The sequence below is a fragment of the Podarcis raffonei genome, chromosome Z (genome assembly GCF_027172205.1).
Source record: "Podarcis raffonei isolate rPodRaf1 chromosome Z, rPodRaf1.pri, whole genome shotgun sequence".
NCBI classification, from domain to species: domain Eukaryota; kingdom Metazoa; phylum Chordata; class Lepidosauria; order Squamata; family Lacertidae; genus Podarcis; species Podarcis raffonei.
In genome coordinates this window covers 3755110-3779879 of record NC_070621.1, presented here as the reverse complement: position 1 = coordinate 3779879, position 24770 = coordinate 3755110, and the positions used below count along the sequence as shown (strand labels likewise).

At 45.6% G+C, this 24770-nt stretch overlaps 1 protein-coding gene across 17 annotated transcripts in view; it reads right to left on the bottom strand.

Moving 5' to 3' along the window:
- The window catches only part of DNM1 (dynamin 1), a 132558-nt gene that overhangs the window by 65344 nt on the left and 42444 nt on the right, over positions 1-24770 (bottom strand). For 13 of the 17 annotated variants that reach the window (XR_008328450.1, XR_008328449.1, XR_008328451.1 and 10 more), the window contains exons 2-10: positions 24061-24134; positions 22759-22908; positions 20916-21119; positions 20076-20174; positions 18258-18418; positions 16059-16201; positions 15117-15252; positions 13683-13750; positions 11557-11695 (exon numbers count right to left, since the gene is read on the bottom strand). Coding sequence is in view for 14 of the 17 variants with exons in the window: in XM_053373549.1 (XP_053229524.1) it covers positions 11557-11695; positions 13683-13750; positions 15117-15252; positions 16059-16201; positions 18258-18418; positions 20076-20174; positions 20916-21119; positions 22759-22908; positions 24061-24134 (1174 nt within the window). In the remaining 3 variants the exon portion in view is untranslated. Of the gene's footprint in view, positions 1-5941; positions 6081-11556; positions 11696-13682; positions 13751-15116; positions 15253-16058; positions 16202-18257; positions 18419-20075; positions 20175-20915; positions 21120-22758; positions 22909-24060; positions 24135-24770 lie in introns of all 17 variants that reach the window. The other 4 variants (XM_053373541.1, XM_053373552.1, XM_053373544.1 and 1 more) reach the window with 1 other exon arrangement.

Below are 24770 nucleotides of genomic sequence, written 5' to 3'. Positions count from 1 at the left end.
ATAAAACATATTTATAAAAAAGAAAAAATGAGACTTCTGAGAAAATGTGCATAGGAAGCTGTAAAGCAGTCAGGCAAGGACTGGACAGTGTATATAAAGTATATTTCATTGTGAATCTTCAAGTCATTTTTAAGGGCAGCCACAACTGCAACATTTGACATTACCAAGACTGGAATGTCTGAATATTTAGCTGCTTATTGCTTTAGATCAGGGAAGGGCAAGCTGCAGCCCTCCATAAGAGCATAAGAGCCTGCTGGATCAGGCCAATGGTCCACCCAGTCTAGCATCCTGTCCTCAAGGGGCCAACCAGATGCCTCTGGGAAACCTACATGAAAGATTCAAACACAAGAGCGCTCCAACTTTGTTGAATATCCATGAGTTCTAGTGTTATGAGAGTGGGAGAAAATCAGCACTTTCTTCATGCCATACATAATGATCTTCTAACATGTCACTTCTTACTTGCAGTCTCTCTAAACTAAAAATCTCATAATGCTTCAACCTTTCTTCATAGGAGAGTCACTCCATCCCCTTTATCGTTTTGGTTGCCGTTTTCTGAACCTTCTCCAACTCTACAATCTCCTTTTTGAGGTGAGGTGACCACAAATGCACACAGTAACAACTCTAGGTGTTGCTGTGCTTTTATCATCCCTTTGGACTGACTAGGGCTGATGGGAATAGGGCGTCCCCAAACCTGCTTCAGACAGAGGGAGAAACATCCTTACTTCTTGCTGGTTAAGATAGAAGGAACCGTGCCAGAAAAAAAACCCAGGAAATTGGAAAATCTTTCTCAGCTTTTTTCATAGAATCATAGAGTTGGAAGAGACCACAAGGGCCATCGAGTCCAACCCCCTGCCAAGCAGGGGGTTGGAAAAATAGAAAAGCAATAACCGTCTTGGTGACACAAAACAAACTACTCCAATCTGTGAAATGCTCTCAGTTTATTCAAAACTTTTGACTATTTGATAAAATTTTCAAACAAAGCAGAAGGAAAGGAAAACTGTCATAGCCATGTTCACCAGAACTCATGCGGGGGAAACACCACACCTAGCGCATGCATGGGGTCAAGCGATGCTGGGGAAGAGCAGGCCACAGGCACACCACGGGACACCACGCCCACAAGGGATCATGCGTCAGGATGCAAAGGGGCAAGGTGGGGAGGCAGTAGCACGACGAAGCACCCAGAAATGCCATGATCCTGAACAGGAGAGCAGGTGAAACCTAAGAAAGGAGGCTGGCTTGGAAATTGGTTCTCAAATATTTGCCAAGTGCACATTTCCTTCTCCTGGACTTTCACCGTCATGTCCTTTATTCCAGAAATTGACAGCTGCATCTACAGGTGTCTCCCTAACTTAGGAACTTTCTTCCATGCTATGGAACTCACAGTGGACAACCTCAGACCACATCTCCAATCAAGTCTCTGCTTCTTCCTCTCACCTTCCTCTCACTTCCTCTGCCCTCGCTTCTTCCTCTACTGTTCTGACGGCTGCCTCGCTCAGGTCCTAGCTGCCATGCTTCTTACAAAGCTACATATGGGCTGGTGCAACTGCTGAAATGGTTATCCTAGGCCTGGCCTAGAGCTAGTAATTACTACTTTGCAAGTGGAAGGTTGGTGGCCACCGTCTCTGGCCAAGCCCCTGCACCTTTAACAGCAGCCTGGCTCAACACAGAAAATAAACAGGTGAAAAGCACTATAGCTCATTGGTAGAACATTTGTTCGGCCTGCTGACAGCTCCAGTTTCAACCCCTGATGTCTTCAGGTAGGCCTGGCAGGGCCAGACTAGGGATGAGTGAATCTGCTAATTTCAGTTTCTCATTTTCCCAATTCTCCACATTTTCACATTGTCATTGTCCACCCAGGGACAGCTGTGGCCAGGATTCCTGCAATTCAAGACCAGATGACCCTAACTCTATTCCAACTATGATTCTATGATACACATTAATTTATATATAAAAAATAAAGTCTGTGTGAGAATTCATAAGCATTATAGTGCAAATGTCTCCTAATGTGTACATTTGTGTAAGCATTATTGTACACTACTTTAGCTAGGGGCTCATTTATACACACACATCTTTCCTCCAGCTTTCCAGGCACAGTCCATGTTTTAAAGCTTCATGTCTGAAAGCTTTGTTGCCCTGGAGCTTTCGACATGAAAACTGCTCTTTACCACCAAACTGGAGCAATCCATGGAAAACCCAAATGGCTGTTTGTTGCGCTTCAGCTTTAAAGAGCACTCAGACACAGTGTTTTGAAGTGCAGACCTGTGCCTGGAAAGAGTGGGGCAAAAGTAAGTGTGGATCACACCTATTGTTTTGATTTTTATGCATGTTTATTTACCTTACCATATATACTTTTTGCATCTTACTTGGTGGGTAACTTCATTGCATTTCAGCTCACACAATGTTCTGTAAAGTGTGAATTAGGTAATTTTGCCCATCAATGCAAATTGTGTCCAATTCCTGCCCCATGCCTTTGTTGGTCTAAGACATTTTGCTGCCTGAAGGAAGGAGCAAGATCACGCGCATTCCCTGGTACAGAAGCTGCCCAGGAAACTGAATCTCACTTTAACACAGGCTCTGGGCCACCATTATCCACCGTTCCTGGGGGCAAAAGGCCAGTTTGGAGTGAGGGTTTGCAGACCAGGCTACGTGGTAGGCGCAGACCTGCCCTTGAACACCCCGGTCCCCTCACTCTGCCTGACGGAAGGGCTGGTGGCCCCTGCTTGAAAAGATTCCTGTCTTAAACCTGAATTTCCCATCTTTCTATCTCCCTGTCGGAAAAGTGGCAGCTGCTTGATTTCTCATGGTCAGGCTCTCAAGAAAAGGCAGAGGAGCAGAGCCGTTGAAAAAAAGGGGGGGGTGGCCATCCTGTTGAGATGATGTAACAACAGCAGTGCATTCAGGCTGTGAAGAGTCTTGTCATGTGTAAAATGAAATGTTAGAGCCAGGCCTGCCAGGCCTAACCGAAGGAACCATTTGTTTCTCTACACTTTCACCTCTTCCTCCAGCTTTTCGTTCTGTTTTCAGCACCAGCTAAGTTTTTCCATCTTTTCTTGTGGCTCAGTTATATGCACCCACACATCCATCCACACCCACACAGACCGCTCAGAAAAACAGATGGATTCATTTCCCGTGCAATTTGCAATGATTAGTAACGATCTTTCGCTGATGGACGGGGATGGGGTTTTATAAGTCAGGACTGCCTTTCCTTGCAGCTTATAGCAAGTCACTCTGGGGGTGAGATGGAATATTCAGAACAGAAATTCACTCACGGAACCAGGAAGGTCCAGTGAGCGCACGCACACACACACACAAACAAGCAAACACAATTCACCTAACATGTAGGCCTCAAGACACCTAGATTAGCATTTCTCTTAGAACTCCAAAGAAATTCCCTGAGCACAGGGTTGTGTTAGACTAATAGCCAGCATTACAAAAGGCATGTCTTGCATTCATAGCTGATTCAGAGGGAAGGAGTCCACTTACTGAAGCAGAAACATCAACTCTTCTAGCAGTTCCCCCTTCCCACCCCATCCAGGTCTAGGACCAGGACCTTCTGGGTTCTGGGATTTGAGTTTTCAAGATATATCTGCTAAGCATGTGACACTGTCTGTAATGTGACAGTGAGGGCAAGAGAGGTGGACCTGACTCGTCTACCAGCAAATAAGAGGAAAGAGCCCAAAGTGGAGCATTGCCTTATTCAGTGGGAGAAAACAAGTCACAAAGAGAGGGGGAGCTACAGGGCAAGAATTCAAGTGCTGAAGGAAAGTGGGGTATAAAATGTCTCTTGAAAAGAGGTGCAGGAACTAAGAAAATGTTGCTTGATTGTCTTGGAACCCTCTTCTCCCAAGCTGTCACTTCAGAGAAGAGATTTTGCTCAGGAGCACAGCACAGAAGGAAAGGGTTAAATCTCCCTTTCCCACCCACTTGATGCAACCCCAGTAATTTTCAGGATGCTATTTGCATTTTTGAAAAAAACCAACAAAGATTCATTTAACGTCACCTCTTATGTAGCCCTGACATTTTCGCAATTGACTCATGGTGCAAGCCACACATACAGTCAGAAGTAAGTCCCGCTGAATTCAATGGGACTTAAACCCAGGATAATGGGGTATAGGATTGCAGCCTTAAATTGCTTTTGCATTTCTCATTTTGGACTGCTGTGCGCAGGCACTCTTCCTACTGCTACTCTCAAACCTGGGAATATCTCTTTGAGATTGCCGGATCCAGTCCTGGAATACAGGAGAGAAACGGAGTGGTTTTTAGTACAGCACTTGCAACTTTACCTGAGCAGGGAGAGTGAATTGTTAGGACTCTAATCCAGCTGTAATCAATGAATGTATCAACTAAAGGGCAAGCTGGCCTCTTTAAAGAGGTGTGTGGTGCCCCCTGATGGAGTCCACAGGTTCAGGAAAACAGCACTGATCTGGCAGATGTGAGGTGGCATCGTCTGGAAGAGATCTGGAATATCAATCCCAATTTATTTATTTATTTGGTTATTTTTTTTAAATATCCACAATCTCTATCTCTGCTTCCTTGTTCTCAAAAGTTTGGCTTTCCAGATGGGGAAAAGCAAATAAAACAGGTTTTCAACATGCAAATCAGGGACAGTTTGAAATTGGGGCCGGGGTGTGTGTGTGTGTGTTGCAACAAGACTTTATTCTGAAACAAAAGGAGAGTATAACAAGAAAGGGCTTGCTAATAATCAATCACCCTTTTTATCCAGCTGACTTCTGAATTCCTAGCTTAAGAAATTTATAGCAGTTGGCTCTGAGTGATGGCAGACACAATATTACATTGTAATCGGATCATTTATTAATTTGGGCCCCTCTTCCCCCTAAAGAGCTTGAGAAGAACACTACCATCACCAACACCACTTTAAAGTCTGAAAGAGCAAGATGGTTAATTTGCTTAATTATACCATCTGGAATTACATAACAAGGCAAAAGGGGATTCAACTGGCCTAGCATCCTGTTCTCAAAGTGGCCAACCAGATGCCTGAATGGGAAACCTGCAAACAAGACCCAAACCCAAGAGCCCTGTCTCATCCCATGGTTTCCTGCAACCATTGAGGCAAAGCATAGCCACCGTGGTTAGTAGCCATTTGTAAATGAATGCATTACTAGGCACTTAGGAAGCAGGTAGATGGCTGTGTCATGGTAGATGTTATGGTGTTGTTATGGGGCCAGTCTGCAATCACAAACACAGCTTGGGGTTACCTATTATTGGCTGTGCAAATGGCTTGTTCACAGTTCCTTCACTCATATAACCAAGAATGAGGTTGAATCAGGTCTTCATTGAGAGGCTGTTATCCCTTTTACTGGAAACAGTAGGGTATAAACCTTGTATGCTCATTGCTCCAGCTCCCATCAACTCCAGCCAGTACGTCTAATGGTCAGAGATGGTGGGAGCTGTAGTCCAGCAACATCTGGAAGGCACCAGGTTGTCTAACCTTGTTCCAGACACTGGACAATGGACAGATATAAAGCCATGAGATTGTACCCTTCTGTGACCCAGTGGCATGCCAGACTTTGTACGAAGCCAATTGACATGGTCATACTGTAGGATTTGCCACCACCTGCAAATCCTTGTTATCAATATTACTTTAATTCTGTTCTGTGATTTTTAGTGATGTGATTTATTTATTCCTATGTAAACTGCTTTGAGGTCACTTGGTGATGAAAAGCTTCACATCAACACACTAAATAATAATAAAAAAGCCCAACTGTTTTAAAGAACTCAATGCCTATTGCCTACTAACAAACCAAGAGCCAATCTCTGGCACACGTCCCTAATTTTCCTCTTTTTGCTGGCAGGGATCGCTGCACTTGGCGTACCAAGAAATGAGCTCCTGTGTCTCTGTCGCTGGATGGATGGGTATGCCTGGGTGCAAAGTGGCATTGTGCCAAGGTTCCCTCTCTTTGGGGGCGTACGGGTTCTTTACCTTTTCGCTACACTTTCTGATGGTGGATGTGAGCTCACTCACTACCATGTCCACACACTTCAGACATGGCTCATTCAGTTTCTGCACCTGCTTTTTCACTATGGCTTCAAAAGCGAGGTCAGGCGTGAAGAGACCCGTTCTGCGTGGCGAAAGGAGCAGGGAAGGAGAGAAGCAACAAGAAGAAGAAAGGAGTGCGAAGCAGACGGAGGAGGAAAGAAAGAGATCAGACAGAGGGGAGGGAGGGGAAGAAAGGAAGAAAGAGAAAGAGAAAGGGAGAAGAGAAAAACACAAGGCAAAAATGAGATTTTGGTTCACTCCACAGGCCAGGGGGAGCCAATGTGGTGCCATCCAGATGTTGCTGGACTCCCAGCTCCCACCACCCCTGACCATTGGTCAAGCTGGCTGGAGCTGAAGGGTGCTAAAATCCAGCAGCATCTGGAAGGAACAATGCTGTTTATCTCTGCCTTAGGCAAATGTAACCCAAGTGAGCGTCACTAAAGGACCCAAAGTGCTGCCAAGCATCAGGTGGATTCTACAGGAGGAAGAAAAGATGGAATGAAAAACTGCAAGCCAGGGTGTGGCCAGTGAAATGGACAGATGGGTAAATGCGGGGATCCCTTCCTCCCCAACCCTACCACTCTCTCTGACTCCTGAAAAAATGAAGCCTTCATCTCCCTATTGAGAGTCTCACTGGGGCCTCAGGTCATCTCTCATCCACCCTCAAGGTTGCTTTCTATGTGGACACCTAAAAAGCACAAACATGCAGCTTAAGGTCCTTGAAGAAGTAACTGTGAAAACGCTAACATATGTGTCAGAGGGAAGACCTACAGCAGCGGTGGAGAACCTGCAGCCTGCCAGATGTTGCTGGACTACAACTTGCATAATCCCTGACCATTGGCCATGCCAGCTGAGGCTGACAGGAATCAAGAGTCAATACATGGGGCATCACAGACTCCCTGTCCCTGATCTACAGGCTCTCTTCTGCAGCTTTTACTATGTGTGACTTTTCTCTTGAAGATGAACATGAGTTAAAATTTACCCCTGTATGTTGCCACATAACATGTGTATGCTCTCTGCTAGACTTTTTAAAACTCAGAATCATGTATAGTATTCTGTAACCTGCATAATAAAGCTTCTGTACTATAAAGCTGGGTTCTGCAGCTTGCGTAAATCAGGTGCCAACTGTTTCCCCCTCCCTGTGTGCTTTCATAAGGGAACAGCTGCCAAACAGCTACAAGGGCGTTTCTTACCTTTTGAGTCTGAGTATAAAAATATTGGTGTGAGGAGACAAGGCATGTTGTCAGGTGCTAACGCCACCAGCTTTGGCCTCACTTTAGAATATACTGTTAATTGTCTTACTGCATGCTTACTTTTGATATATTTCAAATGAATTGCTATTTGATGACTCGCTAGCATTATGTTGTAGTGATATCCTTTTCGTTGTTTATCTTGGTTATTGTACTACTGTATTTTTACAGTTTGTTTTCTAGTACAGTGGCACCTCCAATGTAGGCTCAGGTTGTACATATGTGTAGAGCATGGGTAGGCAACCTAAGGCCTGAGGGCCGGATCCGGCCCAATCGCCTTCTCAATCCAGCCCGTGGACGGTCCGGGAATCAGTGTATTTTTATATGAGTAGAATGTGTCTTTTTATTTAAAATGCATCTCTGGGTTATTTGTGGGGCAGAGGAATTCCTTCTCCCCTCCCCCCCCAAAATATAGTCCCGGCTCCCCACAAGGTCTGAGGGGCAGTGGACTGGCCCCCGGCTGAAAAAGTTTGCTGACCCCTGGTGTAGATAAACTATTTATCCTAAAGACACCACAGTCGCTGCTGTCCATCATTCCAAGGAACCCGAACCCCTGGAATCTCACAACACTCAGAGCTTGTGTGGCATGAAACAATATATTTTTTTCTAGAAACAGCAAGGGCCAGAGGAGTGATAACACCTGAACACTGGACATATTCCTAATCTCTCTTCCCTTCCTCGGCTGCTGACATTGCACCTAGCACTGACCATGCTGACGATCTGTACCTTGGGTTGCCTTGAGCTAGATAAGATGGCTAATGAATTTAATAAATTATACTAGCACCCAGTGTTTTCCTAGAAAAAAAAGTGCTGGTACTCACCATGAAGTTATTACAGTATGTGCCACAGTTTTAACATATCCAAAAAAGATGCTGGTACTGCACACCATTGAGTACCCCCAGAAAAAAAAGCACTGTTAACACCTTTCCAAAAAGATTTGCCACATGTGTATTTTTCTACCAAGGAGTGAGCCTGATTTCCTCTCAGTTGCAATATTTTTGGCAACTAAATTTACCAGGGAATCAGATGCTCAATTTTATAGGTTTAAAGCACGATTTGCCAGTGTAGCGTTTGCTTGATCCCTTTTAAAACACACACACATTTTTTTAATAGTGAAAAAAAAATCTAATGGAAAAGGAAGTTAAGGTGCCTTTAAACACACTCTCTGTGTCTCTCACCTCGCATCTTGAATTCCTGGCTGCATCTGCAAAACCTATCAGTGGCCAATTAGGCACAGTTCCCTCAAAAAACACCCCAATGTACATTTGCATGTGCTACTTTCTGTTTATAGATAACATGCGTAGAGGCCGGTGACCAAGATGATAAAAGGTCTGGGAACTCAACCTTATGAGGAACAGTTTGGGGAGCTGGGTATGTATTGCTTAGATGAGAGGTGATATGATACCTTCAAATACCTTAAGGGCTTCCACATGAAAGATGAAGCAAGCTTGTTTTCTCCTGCTCCATAGGGTAGAACTTGAACCAGTGAATTTAAAAAACAAGAAATGAGGTTCCGGCTAATTCAAAGAATGGACTGCCTTAGAAGATGGTGGACTTTCCTTTACTGGAGGCTTTTGAGAAGAGGTTGGATGGTCACCTGCCAGGAAACCTTTAGCTGTGATTCCTGCATTGCAAGGAATCAGACTAGAAAACCCTTAGGGTCCCTTCCAATGCTACAAATCTATGATTCTATAATTCTAAGTTGGTCAACTGCCTGCCCTGCACAGAACTGCCCCTGAAGGAGCAGGTACACAGCTGAAGAGTGTTTCTGGGACCAACATTGTCCTAGAGGCCTGCATAACCTGAGTGGCTAGAAGTGCTTTTTCCCAGCTGCAGTTAGGAAGGCAGTTCTGACAGGTGAGGAGGAATGAAATGGAAAAGGGAATGGCTGGCTGGCTCCCTGAACAACAGCACTTTATGCTGCACCATTTTGGTACAGTTTCCACTTGTACAGGGTTATGCTGGGCTAAACAACGCTCTTTCCTCTCTCTCTTCCTCTTTCTCATTCTCTCTCTCTGTCTCTCTCTGACACACACACACACACACACACACACACACACACAGTGCCAAGGGCCTCAGTCACAGGTGAATTCAAACTGCAAGTGTTGGTTCTGTAGGAACCAGTGATAACAATCTCTATCTGTCTGCATTCTTTCCAACTTTTCCATTCTTACCTGCTTCCTAATTTGCTTAGAACAATTGTGGGGAACCTTCAGCCCTCCAGATATTATTTGACTACAACTCCCATCAGCCCAATCAAGCATGGCCAATGACTAGGGATGGTGGGAATTGTATTTCAGCAACACTTGGGGGGGGCAAAGGATCCTCACACCTCTGGATACCCAGTCCTCACTAGAAAGAAGGAAACTGTTCTTCATGACCGTTTTAGAAAGGGGGAGGGCGAGAGAAATAAGATAAAGAGGAAAGAATGTGAATAGCACAAACAAACAGAAAAGGAGATTTGTAGAAAAGCAGGGAATGGTGATTAACCAATGGGAAAATTAACAGAGAAGGTACAAGTGGAGTGGGCAGGGGCATGAAAAGTTGGCCCTTCCAATCCAGTTATTCAGATGACACTGCATACTTGGCAGCCTACCGGCTTGTGTTTAATCAGGCACTAATGGCAAGATTTCTGGGTGCTCCCCACAGCCACAGACCCCCCAACACCCCCATAAGGAGAGCAGGGTAAAAAAACAAAAGTCCTCCCAGCATTCTAGAACTTCAAGGAACCTATGACAGATGCGCTCACTTTTGTTTGCTCCCAATCTGAGCCCAAGAATGATGACAACCGGTCATTGTGGCCTCTTGCCAAAGCACCAGGCATCTCCTCTTTTGCCTGGACTCAGTCTTTGCCACAAATAACATTCTAGAATACTCCATCTTTCACCCTGCCCAGTTACCTGTTCCCAAATGGCCACCAGTTCGTCCAACATGCCAAGGGTTCCAAGCGCTCACACTCTAGAGAGTCAAAGGCCTTTTTAAAATTAAATAAATAAATTCCAGTACCTGGGTGTCTGCCTCAAAGGAGCAGAAAATGACTAAGAGAAGGAACACCTGTCTCTCCTGTATTTCTCTGCACCTGCAGTCATTTGGAATAAAATGGGGTGAGGTTATGGTACCTCTCCCATGACAGCCAATCATAGCCTAAGCGAATGAAATATGGAAACTTCCAAGGCAACTCATTCCAAGAGACTGAGGAGAGAGTGGTGGGCAATCAAGAGAGGAGAGATGTTTCTAGTTTAGTTCTCTTCAGCCAGTTGCTGCTCTTCCAGGACAGGACATAAACCAAGCCAATCAGAAAATGTACCAAGCTGCAGAGGTTTTAGAACAGACCCATGTGGCTATGGAGCCCTCAGAAATTGAAACCCCAAGATATAAAGATACATTTATTAATGGTGGGGACAGTACTGTTAGCAGTACTTTGATAGTATTGTCATTGGTCTTCAAAAATGTCATATATTTTTATTTCTTGAGATGAGCTCTGGTGGTGGTGGGGTGAGGGGAAAGTGTTCTGCAGGTTTCTAGTATGGTTCTAACTGAACTGGGGAGAAGCAAATGTGAAAACTCATTGGCTAGCTTCCAGGACATCACCAACACACTTTTTGGAAAGGTGAAGGATAACATATATATTTACAAAAATATTATGTGCTACTCTAAAAAAGAAAAAAAAGTCTGATGTTTGAAGGCACTAGGTGTTCCAGCCTGGTGTGCATGTCTCTAAGAGATGTTGTGAAGCCAAGGCAAAGAGCCAGCTGTAAGCCCTCTGGGAATGCTAAATCTGTTTCCACCCTAAGCATTGTTTCCTATCTATATCCCATTCTGAAGACTTGAAATCTCCAAAGGAAGCTCTAATGGAGAAATCAGAAGCAAATGGAGAAATCAGGTAGGATTCTGGTGAAGCTGTGGGAGGCGGGGACAAGACTGCAGCCTGTTCTTGCTGGGTTCTTTTTTTTTTAAGTATTACATTTTCCTCCTGCTTGAGGACCAGCTGAATGCATTTGTTCCTCATGGTGCAATAAGTTGTAGTGAGACCCAGGATTCTAGAGCTCATGAAGAAATGGCTGCGCTTTGTTTGGCGGAAGGAAAGCTAGCCACACCCCTTAAGCTTCCCCATCTCTTTCTGATTGGCTAGGGAACTCCAGCCTGGATTCGCTCAGTTCTAGTCATGCTGTTAAGGACGGTAGTTAGAAAATACAACAAAACATCACTGCCAGGCAGGGTTGTCACCCAAATCACAAATGCTGTGCTTCAGCCAGAGGGGATGTGGGCAAGAGCATGTTGGGACTCCATGCTCCCTTTCGGGGTTACCTTCTTGGTGCACTGTCTAACGGTATTGATTAACTCCGAAATCACCATATCCACGCATTTCAGGCAAGGCTCTTTAATCTTCTTCACCTGCTTTTTCACAATGGTCTCAAAGGCCATGTCGGGCGTGAAGAGACCGGTTCTAAACACCCCGGTGGCGAGGGGACAAGACAAAGTGGGAGGAAGACAGGGCAAGAGGAGTGACACAGCATTACAGATCAACTTCAGAGCAGTCGCTCATATCACAGAGAAGCAGCTTAGGGTGTGCTGGGTGAGACTTGAAAAATCAGGAAGAGTAGAGCTCTCCGAGGGCTACACAACCCACTTCCCCACATGGACAAGGCCAGGGGTGAAGGACACTGTGGCTCTCCCAGGTACCATCAGCTCCAGCTGATGTAGGGAGCTGAAGTGATGGGCCAACCTCTGCCTTAGATGGAGAGGAGATGGCCTTCCTGTCCCAGCAGGCTTTGGGCCTCCCAAGCTGACCTTCTTCTGCCCTGCTGCACTGTTCTTTGAGCATTGCTTGCAGCAGGAGTGGGGAACCTTTGGCCCTCCAAATCAGGGGTGAGGAACCTTTGGCTCACACTCGCATACAGGCAACCTTCCCAGGGCTGCATGCTGCGGTGGATGGGGCCAGAGGCTGAGCAATGGAAATGACTTTTACCTTTGTACAGTACTTTACATCCCAGCCATGCAAAAGTCAGGTGTTTCTACACAAACACACACACTACCAATCCATCCACCATCTAAGCAAGTGAGAAGGATTCTCTCAGTTCAACAGCACATTCAAACCAATCAAAAGCCTTTGAGGAGGGCCCAGAGCAGGGCCTGGCAGGGGCTAGATTAAGAGGCTTAGGGGGATGCATTTGGCTCCCTTGCCTGCACAAAACCTTGTTGGACTCAAATTCCCACCAGTCTTGACCAGCTTGGCCAATGGCCAGGGATGATGGGAGTTGTAGTCCTACAAGACGTACAGGGCCACCAGTTCCCCGCTTTTTCATTAGAGTTTTAGCTAGCTACTGTTTTTAATTTGTTCCCTTTGTAGCTTGGCATGTGCTACTTTATGGGGTTCTATTGCTGTGCTGGCTGGGGATGATGGGACTTGTAGTACTAAATTTTCCCAGGGCACCAGGTTGATGAAGGCTGCCCTTGTCATTGCAAGGAAGAGAAGAGGCTCAAGTAGCGGGAGCAGTTCTACCACTACCACCACACCTAGTTAGTCCCTTAGATTGCATATCTTTTCTAATGGCACACTTGCAGTGAGGGCAGAGGGAGCAGAGCATCAGATGAGAAGAGAGCCAAGATAACTTTGAGGCTGATTATCACTGCATACAGAAGCAGCAACAAATGTGTATCCTGACTCAACCTTTACGATATGGGCCTTAGGCAGGATGCATACTCCATCATGAGTTGCTCATCGTGGAAAACTTAAAGTGCTGAGAACTCATGGGAAGTGAGAGGAGCAAAATGCACCTCAGGGCTGCTCTGTCCCAGCTGGCATGCTAAGAACCTCCTCCCCTTCTTGATCAGGCCAAACTACAGCCAGCCCCTGGGCTTGGTGCAACATCAAAGCCATAAGCCTGAAGCTGGTGCTATCCAGATGTTTTGGTCTACAGCCCTCATAATGCCAACCAGTGACCACATGAGCCAAGGCTGAAGAAACATCTGGAAGGCATCAGGTGGGGGAGGCGGTCTAAATGGATCCTGCAAGTATGACAGCCCTGTTTTACACCAGTGCAGGTTGCAGACAGAAGTGGCCTCACCACCAGAATGGAAAACTGAGCCATTGTAGATATTCGAGGGGAAAAAGCAACATGAAACAATAGCCAGGGTGGGATTACTTCCTGGGGTACTCATTCTTGCAGATGACATCACTTCCCCTTCCACAGTGAATGGAAAGGCAGCTTTATTTTACATGCTCCTGCCTCAGGGAAACAGGAAGCAAGCCAACAGGGATCAATAGTGGAACCTACCCACAGGTTTCAAAGCCGACCACCTCGGCAGGCACTTCTGCCCGTCTGCCAACCTACCATACCTCTGACGTCTTCAGGATCCAGCCCTGGAAGTTCTAGAAATACTGTCAAAGAAACGGCGCAGAGGCAGCCTGCCTCCATTGCATTGATACATGCCTGATTCCATGGATGTTCTTGATGGCGTAGCTGATCTCTCTTCGCAGCTCCTTCTCATCAAATTCCATCTGCATGGGGAGAAAAAGCCATCAGCACAGCCACTGCAGCATGTTGCTACAAGTCTGGACTACCTCAATGTGCTCTATGAGGGGCATCCCTTGAACTTGATCAGGAAGCTGCTATTACTGCAGAATGACAGGCGAGGATCTGGGAGGCCAGGGTTCAAATCCCTACTTGGTCATGAAACTCAGCGGGTGACCTTGGGCCAGTCACTCACTCTCAGCCTAAAACTACCTCACAGGGTTGTTGTGAGGTTAAAATGGGGAAGAGGGGAACTATGTAGGGCAGCCTGAGCTCCTCAGGGCAGGATATAAATGCAATAAATTAAGAAGGTGGGATATACCATTGCCTCAGGAGAGTGAGGAAAATTCTCAGGGATGATTCACATCCTGGCCGGCACTTTCTTGATCTCCTGCCCTCGGGCAGAAGATATAGAAGCCTGATTAGTCGCACCAACAGGGTAAAGAACAGCTTCTATCCGTGGGCTGTTAGGCTGCTGAATGAAGAGATAACAACAGGGCAACTGACTTTCGGGTTTGGTGGGTGTGCGTCACTAAACGAGGGGAATTAAGACTAAGAGAGCTGAGTGGGGGGAACTCGTGTAATCTCACTCTATACAAGTTGTACAAGTGAGAATAAAGTATTTCAATGTACATGCAATAAATTAAGTAAATAATAAATAAGCTCAAGGGCAAATGGCCTCTTGTTATTCACCTCAGCTCTACAACAGTTCTCTCAAAAAGGTTGTCCCTCAGGAAACTGAAACTTACACCCCTGTTCTTATAAGTTTCCAGGGCCTCACAGAAAGAAGACAGGGAGCACCACCCCAGCTGCTCCCGGGGGTGGGACCCAAACCAATGGATTCAAATGACAAGGGAGGAGATTCTGACGAAACATTATGGTGGCAAGAGCCGTTTGACAGTGAAACAGGCTCCCTCAGAAGACGGTGGACTCTTCGCGGGAGGTTTTTAAACAGAGGATAGCTGTCTGTCAGGGATGCTTTAGCTGCAATTCCTGAAATTGAGGGGGTTGGACTAGAAGATCTCAGGGTCCCTTCCTACTGTACAGTTCTATGATTAGCAAAAAGAAGGAAAATGGAAGGAAATGAAAATGAAGAACGCAGCATGTTACCCTGAAGGAGACCGACTGAGAAGAAGAAGAAGAAGAAAGAGCACAGGGAGCAAAAAAGGAAATGCCAGCGGCAGCCTATGCCAGCCGCCTCAGAATTCATTCCAGTCGGCACAGCTGTTCAACAACCCAGCAGGACACAGCAGGGCTGGCTGGGGCTGGTGGAAGTTGTAGGCCAAAATATCTGCAGGGAACTGGATTGCAGAAGGCTGGCCTAGGCAAATGCTAATGAGGGATCCGTTTTACCTTCACCAACTCAAAGGGGAATCTCTCGTGGAATATGCGGTTGATCCTGGCACCTCCAGATAGCTCATAGGTATCGATCTGATCGCCAGAGCCTTCAATGCGCTTCTCAAAGTCGACAGCAAACTGCTGGACCATTCTATGCAGGGAATTAAAGAAGGGAGGAAGAGATTTCATAAATGTAGAACACCCATCCAATTAAAGTTCACTGAAGCCAGCACACGTTTTACCGTCAGCTTGTGAGCTGGCTGTGATTGGCCCTTTCTATTGCACACTCCAAAAAATAGGTCTAAATCATTTGCTACAACATACATGACACAAGCTTAAGAATGGATAGAGAGCCTAGCAGACAGCACTGGCAAGGGCTCAGAAGCCAGGGAGGAGTAGTGATTATAGAGTGCTGGACCAGGACTTGGGAGACTGGAGTTCGGAAGCTCACTGGGTGACGTTGGGCCAGTCGCCATTTCCTAGCCTAATCTCACAGGGTTGTTGTGAGGATTAAATGAGGAGGGAGAACTGTGTATGCCACCTTGAGCTCCCTGTAGAAACAGGTGGGATATAAATGTAATAAATCAATAAAGTAAATGTACTTATGAGGTCCCAGGAGTCAAATTTAGGTTGCTAGGTAGGATGGGCTTCAAGTGTTTGCTTGCTACTGCTAGAAGCCTCCGAGCCAAGATGGCCTTAGAAGACAGCATCGATATAGTGGACATGAAGGAACCCATGTGGGAGAGAACCAGCAGGGCATGGTTATCTCTGGTGAAAAACTCAATGGGAAGGACTGGGAAGGACAGGGAAGGACGCATCAGAGGTGGTGGTGCTTGGCACGTCAAAGAGGGCATTGAGCACGGCATGTCAGAAATCCCCCAAGTGGCAGACTCTTCCATGGTGGAGATACTGGGCCCCAAGAGCAATCTAAGTACTCTTAATTAATAGGTCACTCACTGAAGCAGAGCTTTGGTCTTGCGGGCAGGGTCATCAGGGCGGAAGTTCTTGTATTCTTCCACTTCTTTCTCAATGGAGAGAAGCTGGCTCTGGAGTTTGTTTCGCAGGCCTGGCAATGTGTCTCGGATATGATTGGTCAGTTGCTGCACAAGGAAAGGAGACCATTGACAAAAATGAGCTAAAATCCCATCAGGCTGGTTGATGCATAGGCAAAAACAAGCTTTGTACTTCAGGATGATGGATATGCTTTCATCTCCCCTCCCTGCTTCTTGGGTTTTGTTCTCATGCCTTGCTAGTTTGTTCTTATGCCTTGATCAGTGAAACTGTGGGTTTGCACAAACCATAGCTTGCCAGAATTTGAAACCTACTTCAAATCATGCTTTTCCTATTCTTGGTTAGGTAAACTGTTGTTTGCACAGGTTAGGAGATAAGAGAGGGAACTAGATCACAAATTAGGGAGGAAGAGTACATGAGCCTGGTAAAGTCATAGTAGCCAAACCACTGTTTAGCCATTAAGTATGAACCAAGTCTATGAAGGCAAAAATTAATTGACCTCTTAAATTAGTTTTGTCATCATTGTTTGATGGTCAGCATACAACATTGTACAAGGCAGCATAATATTTTTAATGCTGCACACGTCTGTCAGTTGGCATCATCTCAGAACAGCCTTTGTCAACCTAGTGCCCTCCAGATGTTTAGTACTATCGCTCCAGCCATTTAGAGGGCACCAGGTTGGTGGAGGCTACCTTAGGGGAAAAAATTCTCCTGTGTGCAAGAGAAGACGAAATGCCTGTTTGAAGATGATTCTTGCCACCTGTAGATTTTATAAACAACTGCTTTTAATAATAATAATAATAATAATAATAATAATAATAATAATAATATCTGCTGCCTTATGAATTAGGGGCACGTTTTTCATCTACTAAAGTTAAAGGTAAAGGGACCCCTGACCATTAGGTCCAGTCGTGGCCGACTCTGGGGTTGCAGCGCTCATCTCGCTTTATTGGCCGAGGGAGCCGGCGTACAGCTTCCGGGTCCAGCATGACTAAGCCACTTCTGGCGAACCAGAGCAGCGCACGGAAACGCCGTTTACCTTCCCGCCGGAGCGGTTCCTATTTATCTACTTGTACTTTGAGGTGCTTTCAAACTGCTAGGTTGGCAGGAGCAGGAACCAAGATTAATCAATTAATCTAATGGATTTATCCAGAAGAGCGTGACTAGGATTGATAAAGGGTCATCTACTTCGCATTTTGTTTTTCCAGCTTAACATTTGCAGCTCTCTAAACCATTCCTCATAGAAGTAGAAACACAAAAGCAGTTTTTAAGTCTCTGAAGGTCTGCCAAGGAGACTTGTTCTCTGTTGCTTCAGAGGGAGGGGCTAGAGCCAGTGGGTGGGAAATGCAGGGAACCAAATTCCAGCCAAACATTGAGACAACCATCCTAGTGGTATGATCTGTTCAGCAGTGAAGCAGACGGCCGTGGAAGCAGTAGTGGGTGGTGGCACTTACCTGACCTCCTGACAGCTGGGTTTCTGCTGTTGCTTTACCAGGATGGGGCGTGGGGTGGGGAAGGTGGTGGGAAAGCCCATGCAGTGCACTGGCAGGGCCAATCCAACACTCCTGCTAGTATGTTTGTGCCAATCTCCCCGCTGCCTTGCCCCTCCCAGTAAGCACAAGCAACTCAGCGGTTGGGGGTCAGCTAAACACTGCCACCCTACCACGCCACCTGTCCACGCATGAGAGGAAGTGGGGCCTTTTTTACATGTGGGTATTTAAGCAGAGGCCAGCTGGTCATCAGTCAATACAGTGGTACCTCTGGATGCGAATGGGATCTGTTCCGGAGCCCCGTTCGCATCCTGAGTAGAATGCAACCTGCGCCTGCGCAGCTTGCAATTCTCTGCGTCTGCGCATGCGCGTGAAGTCATTTTGAGCATCTGCGCATGTGCGAGCGGCAAACGCATTCCATTACTTCCGGGTCACCACGGAGCATAACCTGAAAACACTCAACCTGAAGCATATTTAACCCGGGGTATGACTGTAGCTAAATTCTGGATTGTGCATCGTGCAGAGCGGGGAGCTGAGCTAACTGCTTTCCAGCCCTCTGATCCCTGCACAATCTCAATGTGTTTTGTATTACTCTTTCGGTGGTACCCCAGGCAGAAGTCCCAGCCAAGTCAGCCCTGTGTGCATCAGCCTTTACCTGGTTCAGTACTTTCTGCAAGTAGGGCGTACCCATACGATCGGCCATGTGCCTATACGCTGGGTGGGTGAGAAAGAACTTCCTCTCTGCAGCCAACGCAGCCTGAATATCCTTCTTTCCATCAATATCCTTCTGGCTTCTGTTGACCACACCAATGTAGCCTAGGAACGAACAGTTCAGAAAGTGCAGGTATCAGGGAGTGATAGACACAAACTACATGACAAGGATCTGGATGCAACGAGGAATTAAACTGTGTTCAGTAACAAGTTTGGGGGACCTGTGGCCCTCCAGATGTTGCTGGACTACAGCTCATAAGAACGTAAGAAGAGCCTGCTGAATTCTTTATGGAAAAAATAAGGAAAACTTTTGGATTGCAAACTCATACTTGGAAAAGCCAGCCTGTCTAGCATCGCAGTTGTATGAGTGCTTGATTTATTTGACATGAGATTCTGCAATAATATTTTTTTTTTTGCAACTAAGAAGCCACTGTGAATCAGGGTTCTCTGCCTATGTGGCTACTAAAACAAAATACAGATCCCACATCAATGCAGAGCCAGATATTCCATTGCAGCTGTCCTAAATTCAACCAGATATAGCCACATTGTGCAAATCAAAACAGTCTCATCTCTCTCATTGGAATCTAAGTTCCTGAGCTATGTTTTATTGTTCTTTTTCAATGCCAGGTGACATTTTTGGTTTTGCAACTGTAAAAATTGTTTTAAATACCATTTCTATGTGGGTAACATATTGTGGATTTACAATGTCTGCTTTGAATTCATTCTCAAATGTTTTGTCTTACTTTATTTTATTTTTTTTGTTGCTTTTCATTTATGTAGTTTAGTGGAGAAAACAACACTTTAAATGATATAAAACTTTATGTTTAACATGCCCAAATGCTTAAAAATACCTTCCATTGTCAATACAGCTGTCATTTGGTACCTATGTAGGTGCTAGGTGAAAATATTGTCGCCCTTAGGCCATGTAGTCAAAGAACCATTTTTCAATGAGAAAAAATAAGTTTAGATCAAAATTTAAGCTATTTAGAATTTGAAAAATATTTTGTGCTGTTGCTATATGATAAATAACAATCAAAAACATAAAAAATAGTTAGGTAAAAAAAAGTCAGAAATGCACATCAATGCCTTTGGCTTAAGGGCAATGATATTGCTCCATGACAAATTTCTCTCTAGAAAAGTGCTTCACGACTCAGAAAAGTTTGGGAACCACTAGGCTATGTCACAAAAGTAAGACTACGTAGTGGAAGGGACTTGTAGAAACCTGCTGAAGATCAAAGCATATGGGTGGCTTCAGAAACGAAGAGATGGTCTTTAGGGTATCCAAATCGTTGAAAGGTCACCTCCAACAATCAATTAGAAATCCAAAGTCAATTGTTGAAGTTCAGGAGTAGCGTCAGCCAACATGGCGTCCTCTAGATGTTATTCAACTGCAGCTCTCATTACCTCTGACCACTGGCCATGTTGACTGAGGTTAGCAGGAGTTGTAGTAGTAGGTTAGCAGGAGTTGTAGTAGTACAGGAGTTGTGGTAGGAAACAGCTGAAGGGCACTACATTGGCTACCCCTACTCTGAAGTGTGAAAAGTTTAACCCATCTAGAATTCTCAATGTATTTTCACCCAGACCTGGTGGTTCATCTGGAGCCTGGGAAAACATTTCCTTTCTCCTTCTTTTGAAAGAGTAAGGCCAATGTTGGCAAGAGACATAAACTGTCAGAATGCAAAGAAGGACTAGGAGCTGAAGTAGGCCCTGATATTAGGAGGAGAATGAAAGCGAAAAGAGAGGAAAACACAAAAGTCCTTGCCTCTCCGTAGTGGAAGCAGCTTGTTCTCTAGGACATCACGAGCATCAGTTCCTTCGTCCATCAGGTCCAATTTGGTGATAACTCCAATGGTACGCTGGCCTGTTAGATAATAAGCAAACAATGAGAGTTATGGGGTAGCTATTTCATTCCAGTACATATCCTGGACCTTTCCCACATATGAAGACCAAGGGGGGACCTGAATTCATGGTCAGTGAGAAAAGACCAATATCCATATATATATACGGAATGAGTTCTCAATGGGATACCTCATTGCTTGTGGGGAAGAGGGGAGTAGAATAAGCATATACCTGTTTCCAGAAGGGTAGTCATATTAGCCTGTTGATGCCAAAACAATGAAAGACCTTGTGGCATCTTAATGACCAGCACATTTATGATGGCGTTGCTACAAAGATCTGGGAGCTTATCTGGAGTTAGATAAACAGGATGCAGATTGGGGGAGGGAGGTGAAGCTGTAGGAGTTCTTGGCGCTGTTCTTTGGGATCTCATACAGGATTAGCAATGGTGCCACCTGCTTTAGCATTCTGCTTGCTTACAGCATGATCTACCTGTATATTTGTAAATAAACTGGACTTAACTGTCAGGGGTCCTTTACCTTTAAATAAACTGTTATTACAAAAACATTCTAAGTCTCCAGCACTCACTCTCATTACAAGGAAAACGCAAATGTAAAAAATGGCACCCTTGGAACTTTGTGCTGCTTGGAGTGAACCTTTTTGGGTGATATTTGCAATAGCCAGTGGTCAAGGGAAGAAAAGGAGACCATTGGGGTAGGAAAGGGACAAACTTTGAGAAAACTATAAACACAAGAGCTGAGTTTACCTTGAGGGTCGACTTCTTTAGCAATCTTGAGAGCATCAGAGTTGGCCAGGTCTGAATTTGCTGGGGACACTGCAAGGATGAGGCAGTTCTCTTTGGTGACAAACTGCATTAGCATCTCACGGATCTGGAACTCAATGTCAGCAGGCTGGTCTCCAACTGGAACCTTAGTCATCCCGGGAAGATCCACCAGGGTCAGACTCAGGACTAGATAAAGGAAGAGAAAGAGATGCCCAGGCTGGGTGATGTTACTTTGCTATTGGATGTCTCATAGGAACGTAAGAAGTGGGCAAAGTATTCTACAGCCTAGAGAAGAGGTAGTCAATGTGGTGTTCTCCAGATGGGATGACAACTGCCAGGGATGATGGGAATTCTAGTTCAGAAACATCTGGAGGGCCACAGATTCCCCACTCACGGTCTAGAATGCTGTTTCGCAGTGTTCAAAACCAAATGTCCATCCATGGGAGCCAATTCCAAGGTCCCTTCAGCCATCCCAATAAAATATTTGAGGGGGCCATGCCCCCCAAAGTTGATGGGGATTGCTATTCAATTGGGTTGCATGCACCCCATGTGGGGTTAATTATGCAGTGTGGGGCTTACCTGACCTTTCCAATAATTTATTCAAGTTGGTACCCCTGTATCCATCTGTTCCTCTGCTTTACTTTCAAACACAGATCCAACCAGATGTCTCTGGGAAGCAGGTTGATATAAGTCAGCCTTCCCTAACCTGCTGCCCTCCAGATGTTTCACAGCTCCCATCAGCCACCCACAGCCAGCATAGCCTTAGTGCAGGGGTCAGTGAACTTTTTCAGCAGGCGGCTAGTCCATTGTCCCTCAGACCTTGTGGGGGGGTGGACTATATTTGGGGGGGGGGTGATGCAAGAGCACCACGAGCCCCGGTGGCTGCTTACCTGTGTCTTGTGAGCAGCAGGGGATGGTGGCGGCAGTGGAGGGACGATGAACGGGCTCCAGAGAGGGGCTGCTTAAAATCACGGCCGCTAGCTGGCACAAACAAAGCCCAGCCCCCTTCCTCCTCTAGGCAGGGTGGGGAGAAGCCAGGAGGAGGGAGGGAGGCAGCGGCAGCAGCGCTGCCGTGTGAGGGAGAGGGAAAGAATGTGTACGCTGACGATCCACGCAGTGATTCCCAGAGCGTCCGTGGGCCGGATCCAGAAGGCAATTGGGCCTGATCCAGCCCGCAGCCCTTAATTTGCCTGCACATGCCTTAGTGGGTGGGGCTAATGAGAACTGTAGTCTAAGCATCTAGAGGGCCACCAGGCTGGGGAAGGTTAATTAAGTGTCTTTAATCAGCCCTATTCATATTATTATACACCTTCATCATGAAGAGTTTGGATTTGATATCCTGCTTTATCACTACCCTAGGGAGTCTCAAAGCGGCTAACATTCTCCTCTCCCTTCCTCCCCAACAACAAACACTCTGTGAGGTGAGTGGGGCTGAGAGACTTCACAGAAGTGTGACTGGCTCAAGGTCACCCAGCAGCTGCAGGTGGAGGAGCGGAGACGCGAACCTGGTTCACCAGATTACAAGTCTACCGCTCTTAACCACTACACCACACTGGCTCTCTGGTATTACCTCACCCCAATCATCTTCTTTTATTATGTTGTGAACCACCCCTCGTTCTTTGGATGAAGAGTGATATACAAATTTAGTATATTATTATTATTATTATAATATCATCATCATCATCCAAACTGAAATGTTCTGGACATTTTACCCTGGAGGAGTTTCACATACAGGAGTTCCACATAATCCCAAGCCTTGGTGGCATCATACAAAATGGAGTCTGAAGCTTCCACCGCCCACACCTGGCACAAAGAGGGGACTTACCATGGGGAGAGTAGACTCGCAGATTGATTGGGACAGGAGAGATGCCCTTGTTTGAGCCAGTTATCCTGTCAGTCTCAGCCTCGATCTCCTGACGTATCTCATCAAAGTCAGTGAACTTCTTTCCTTTGCAGTGTAGGAATTCACCATATTCTAGGAAAGGGGTGGGTGGGAGAAAAGGTCAGGTTTGCATTTCTAGTACAGAAAGTATTGGTTTAAAGTGCGGGGATCTTTCCTATTCTAATTAATTCAAGAAAGTTCTTGAAACTTCTCTGTGTGATACATGTTGGTGCAAGCTGGAAGTTTCTAGCTGACAAGTAAGACCATTTATCATCTCAGTCACCTCGCTCTGCACATGGTTCCACCTTGTCAAGCTCCTCCTTAAATCGTGGAGCCCAAACTGGACACTGGACTCCAGCAGACCAAGGCAGAATAGAATGGTGCTATTACTTTCCATGATAAGGACACTTGATGCAGCCAAGAATAGCATTAGCTTTTTTTTTTTGCTGCTGCTGCATCACATTGTTGACTCATGTTAAGCTTGTGGTCTACTAAGACCTCCTAGATCCTTTTCATATGTACTTCTGGCAAGCCAGATGTCCTCCATCTTATATTTGTGCATCTTATTATTCCTGCCTAAGTGCAGTACAAGGGTGAGATGCATTTCTATTTCAATTATCATCATTATTACGAAAGATGCATCTTATAAATAGGGATATGCAATTCAATGCAAATCTTAATCTTCCTTTATTATCTTTTTTTGTGATGCATTCGTTTCCCCCCCCCTGAAATTACATCTTGCATATATGAACACTGTGCATGGGAACAACAGCAGAAAAGAAGTGTTGAGTTTTCCCTATCGGTATGAAGAACAGAAAGAATTATGTGGAACTTTATAATAATAGTAATAATATTTTTTTATTTATATTCTGCCCTTCCCAGTTCAGAAAACCGGGCTCAGGGCAGCTAACAACAAATTTAAAACACTTAACTGATGCAACAAAAAACAGCATAAAATACAGTATAAAACATGAATAACAATAAATTCAGAATTCAAAAATCTATTTATGGGGGAAATCCATCGAATAAACATCAGATGATCACCAGGGCTAGCTGGCTAAACTAGTCCTATTTGGGCCAGCGAGGAGACCAGGGGAGAATTAACTGTGGGATCCCACTGAGCGGGAACTTTGGGAGACAACTTTGCATTTACACCACGCTGAGGTTTTCTACAAGCAGCATATAAATTTTTTGAAACAAAAATAGAATACTGAAACAAAAAAGGAGAGAGAGGGGCTGGTGTACCTGTGGGGGAGTTGACCAGTTGCAGGACCAAGGGACGCCTGGTGACTATGCCAGATCCACGAGGCAAGAAGTCTCTGAAAAGCAAAAGGAGAAGAGTTCTGATGAAGGGCAGTTTCCCAAAAACAGACTGCATCATTGGATCACTGCAGTCCAGTGGTGTAACGGGGGGGGGGGGGCGTGGAGCTACAAGGATGGTTGCCCTGAACACAAAATTGTTAGCAGTACAAAATTTCAACTCCTGGTGCTGCCTCAATACAGCTGCACACTTCCGTCACTGGGCTCCATTAAAAACAACTTCTCCATGCTAACCAGGAAGTGACCTCTCCAGACAACGGAGTGACTCTTCTTTTATTATCTCTGTGGCTAGGATCTCCTGGGTGATGCGGACGCCATTAGGCAACTGAATGTGCACGCGTACTCCATCCGTTTCCCTCCATCACACACACCCTCCACGTGGTCCCGGGCACTGGCAACCTATGTTATGCCACTGCTGCAGTTTCTGGGTTCTGCATAACCAAACAAGTGGAATGTGCTTCCCCTTCCCACAACATTACTGCATAAGCCTTAATGAAGGGAGGACAACTTTAGGGGGTTCGACTCAGATTTGCATAGAGAAATGCATGTCCAGCTGTTACGTTTTATATGTAGTCACCCACATGGCATCAAAACAAACTTGGAAAATCTTTTACGTTTCAGGTCAGGTTAAGCTC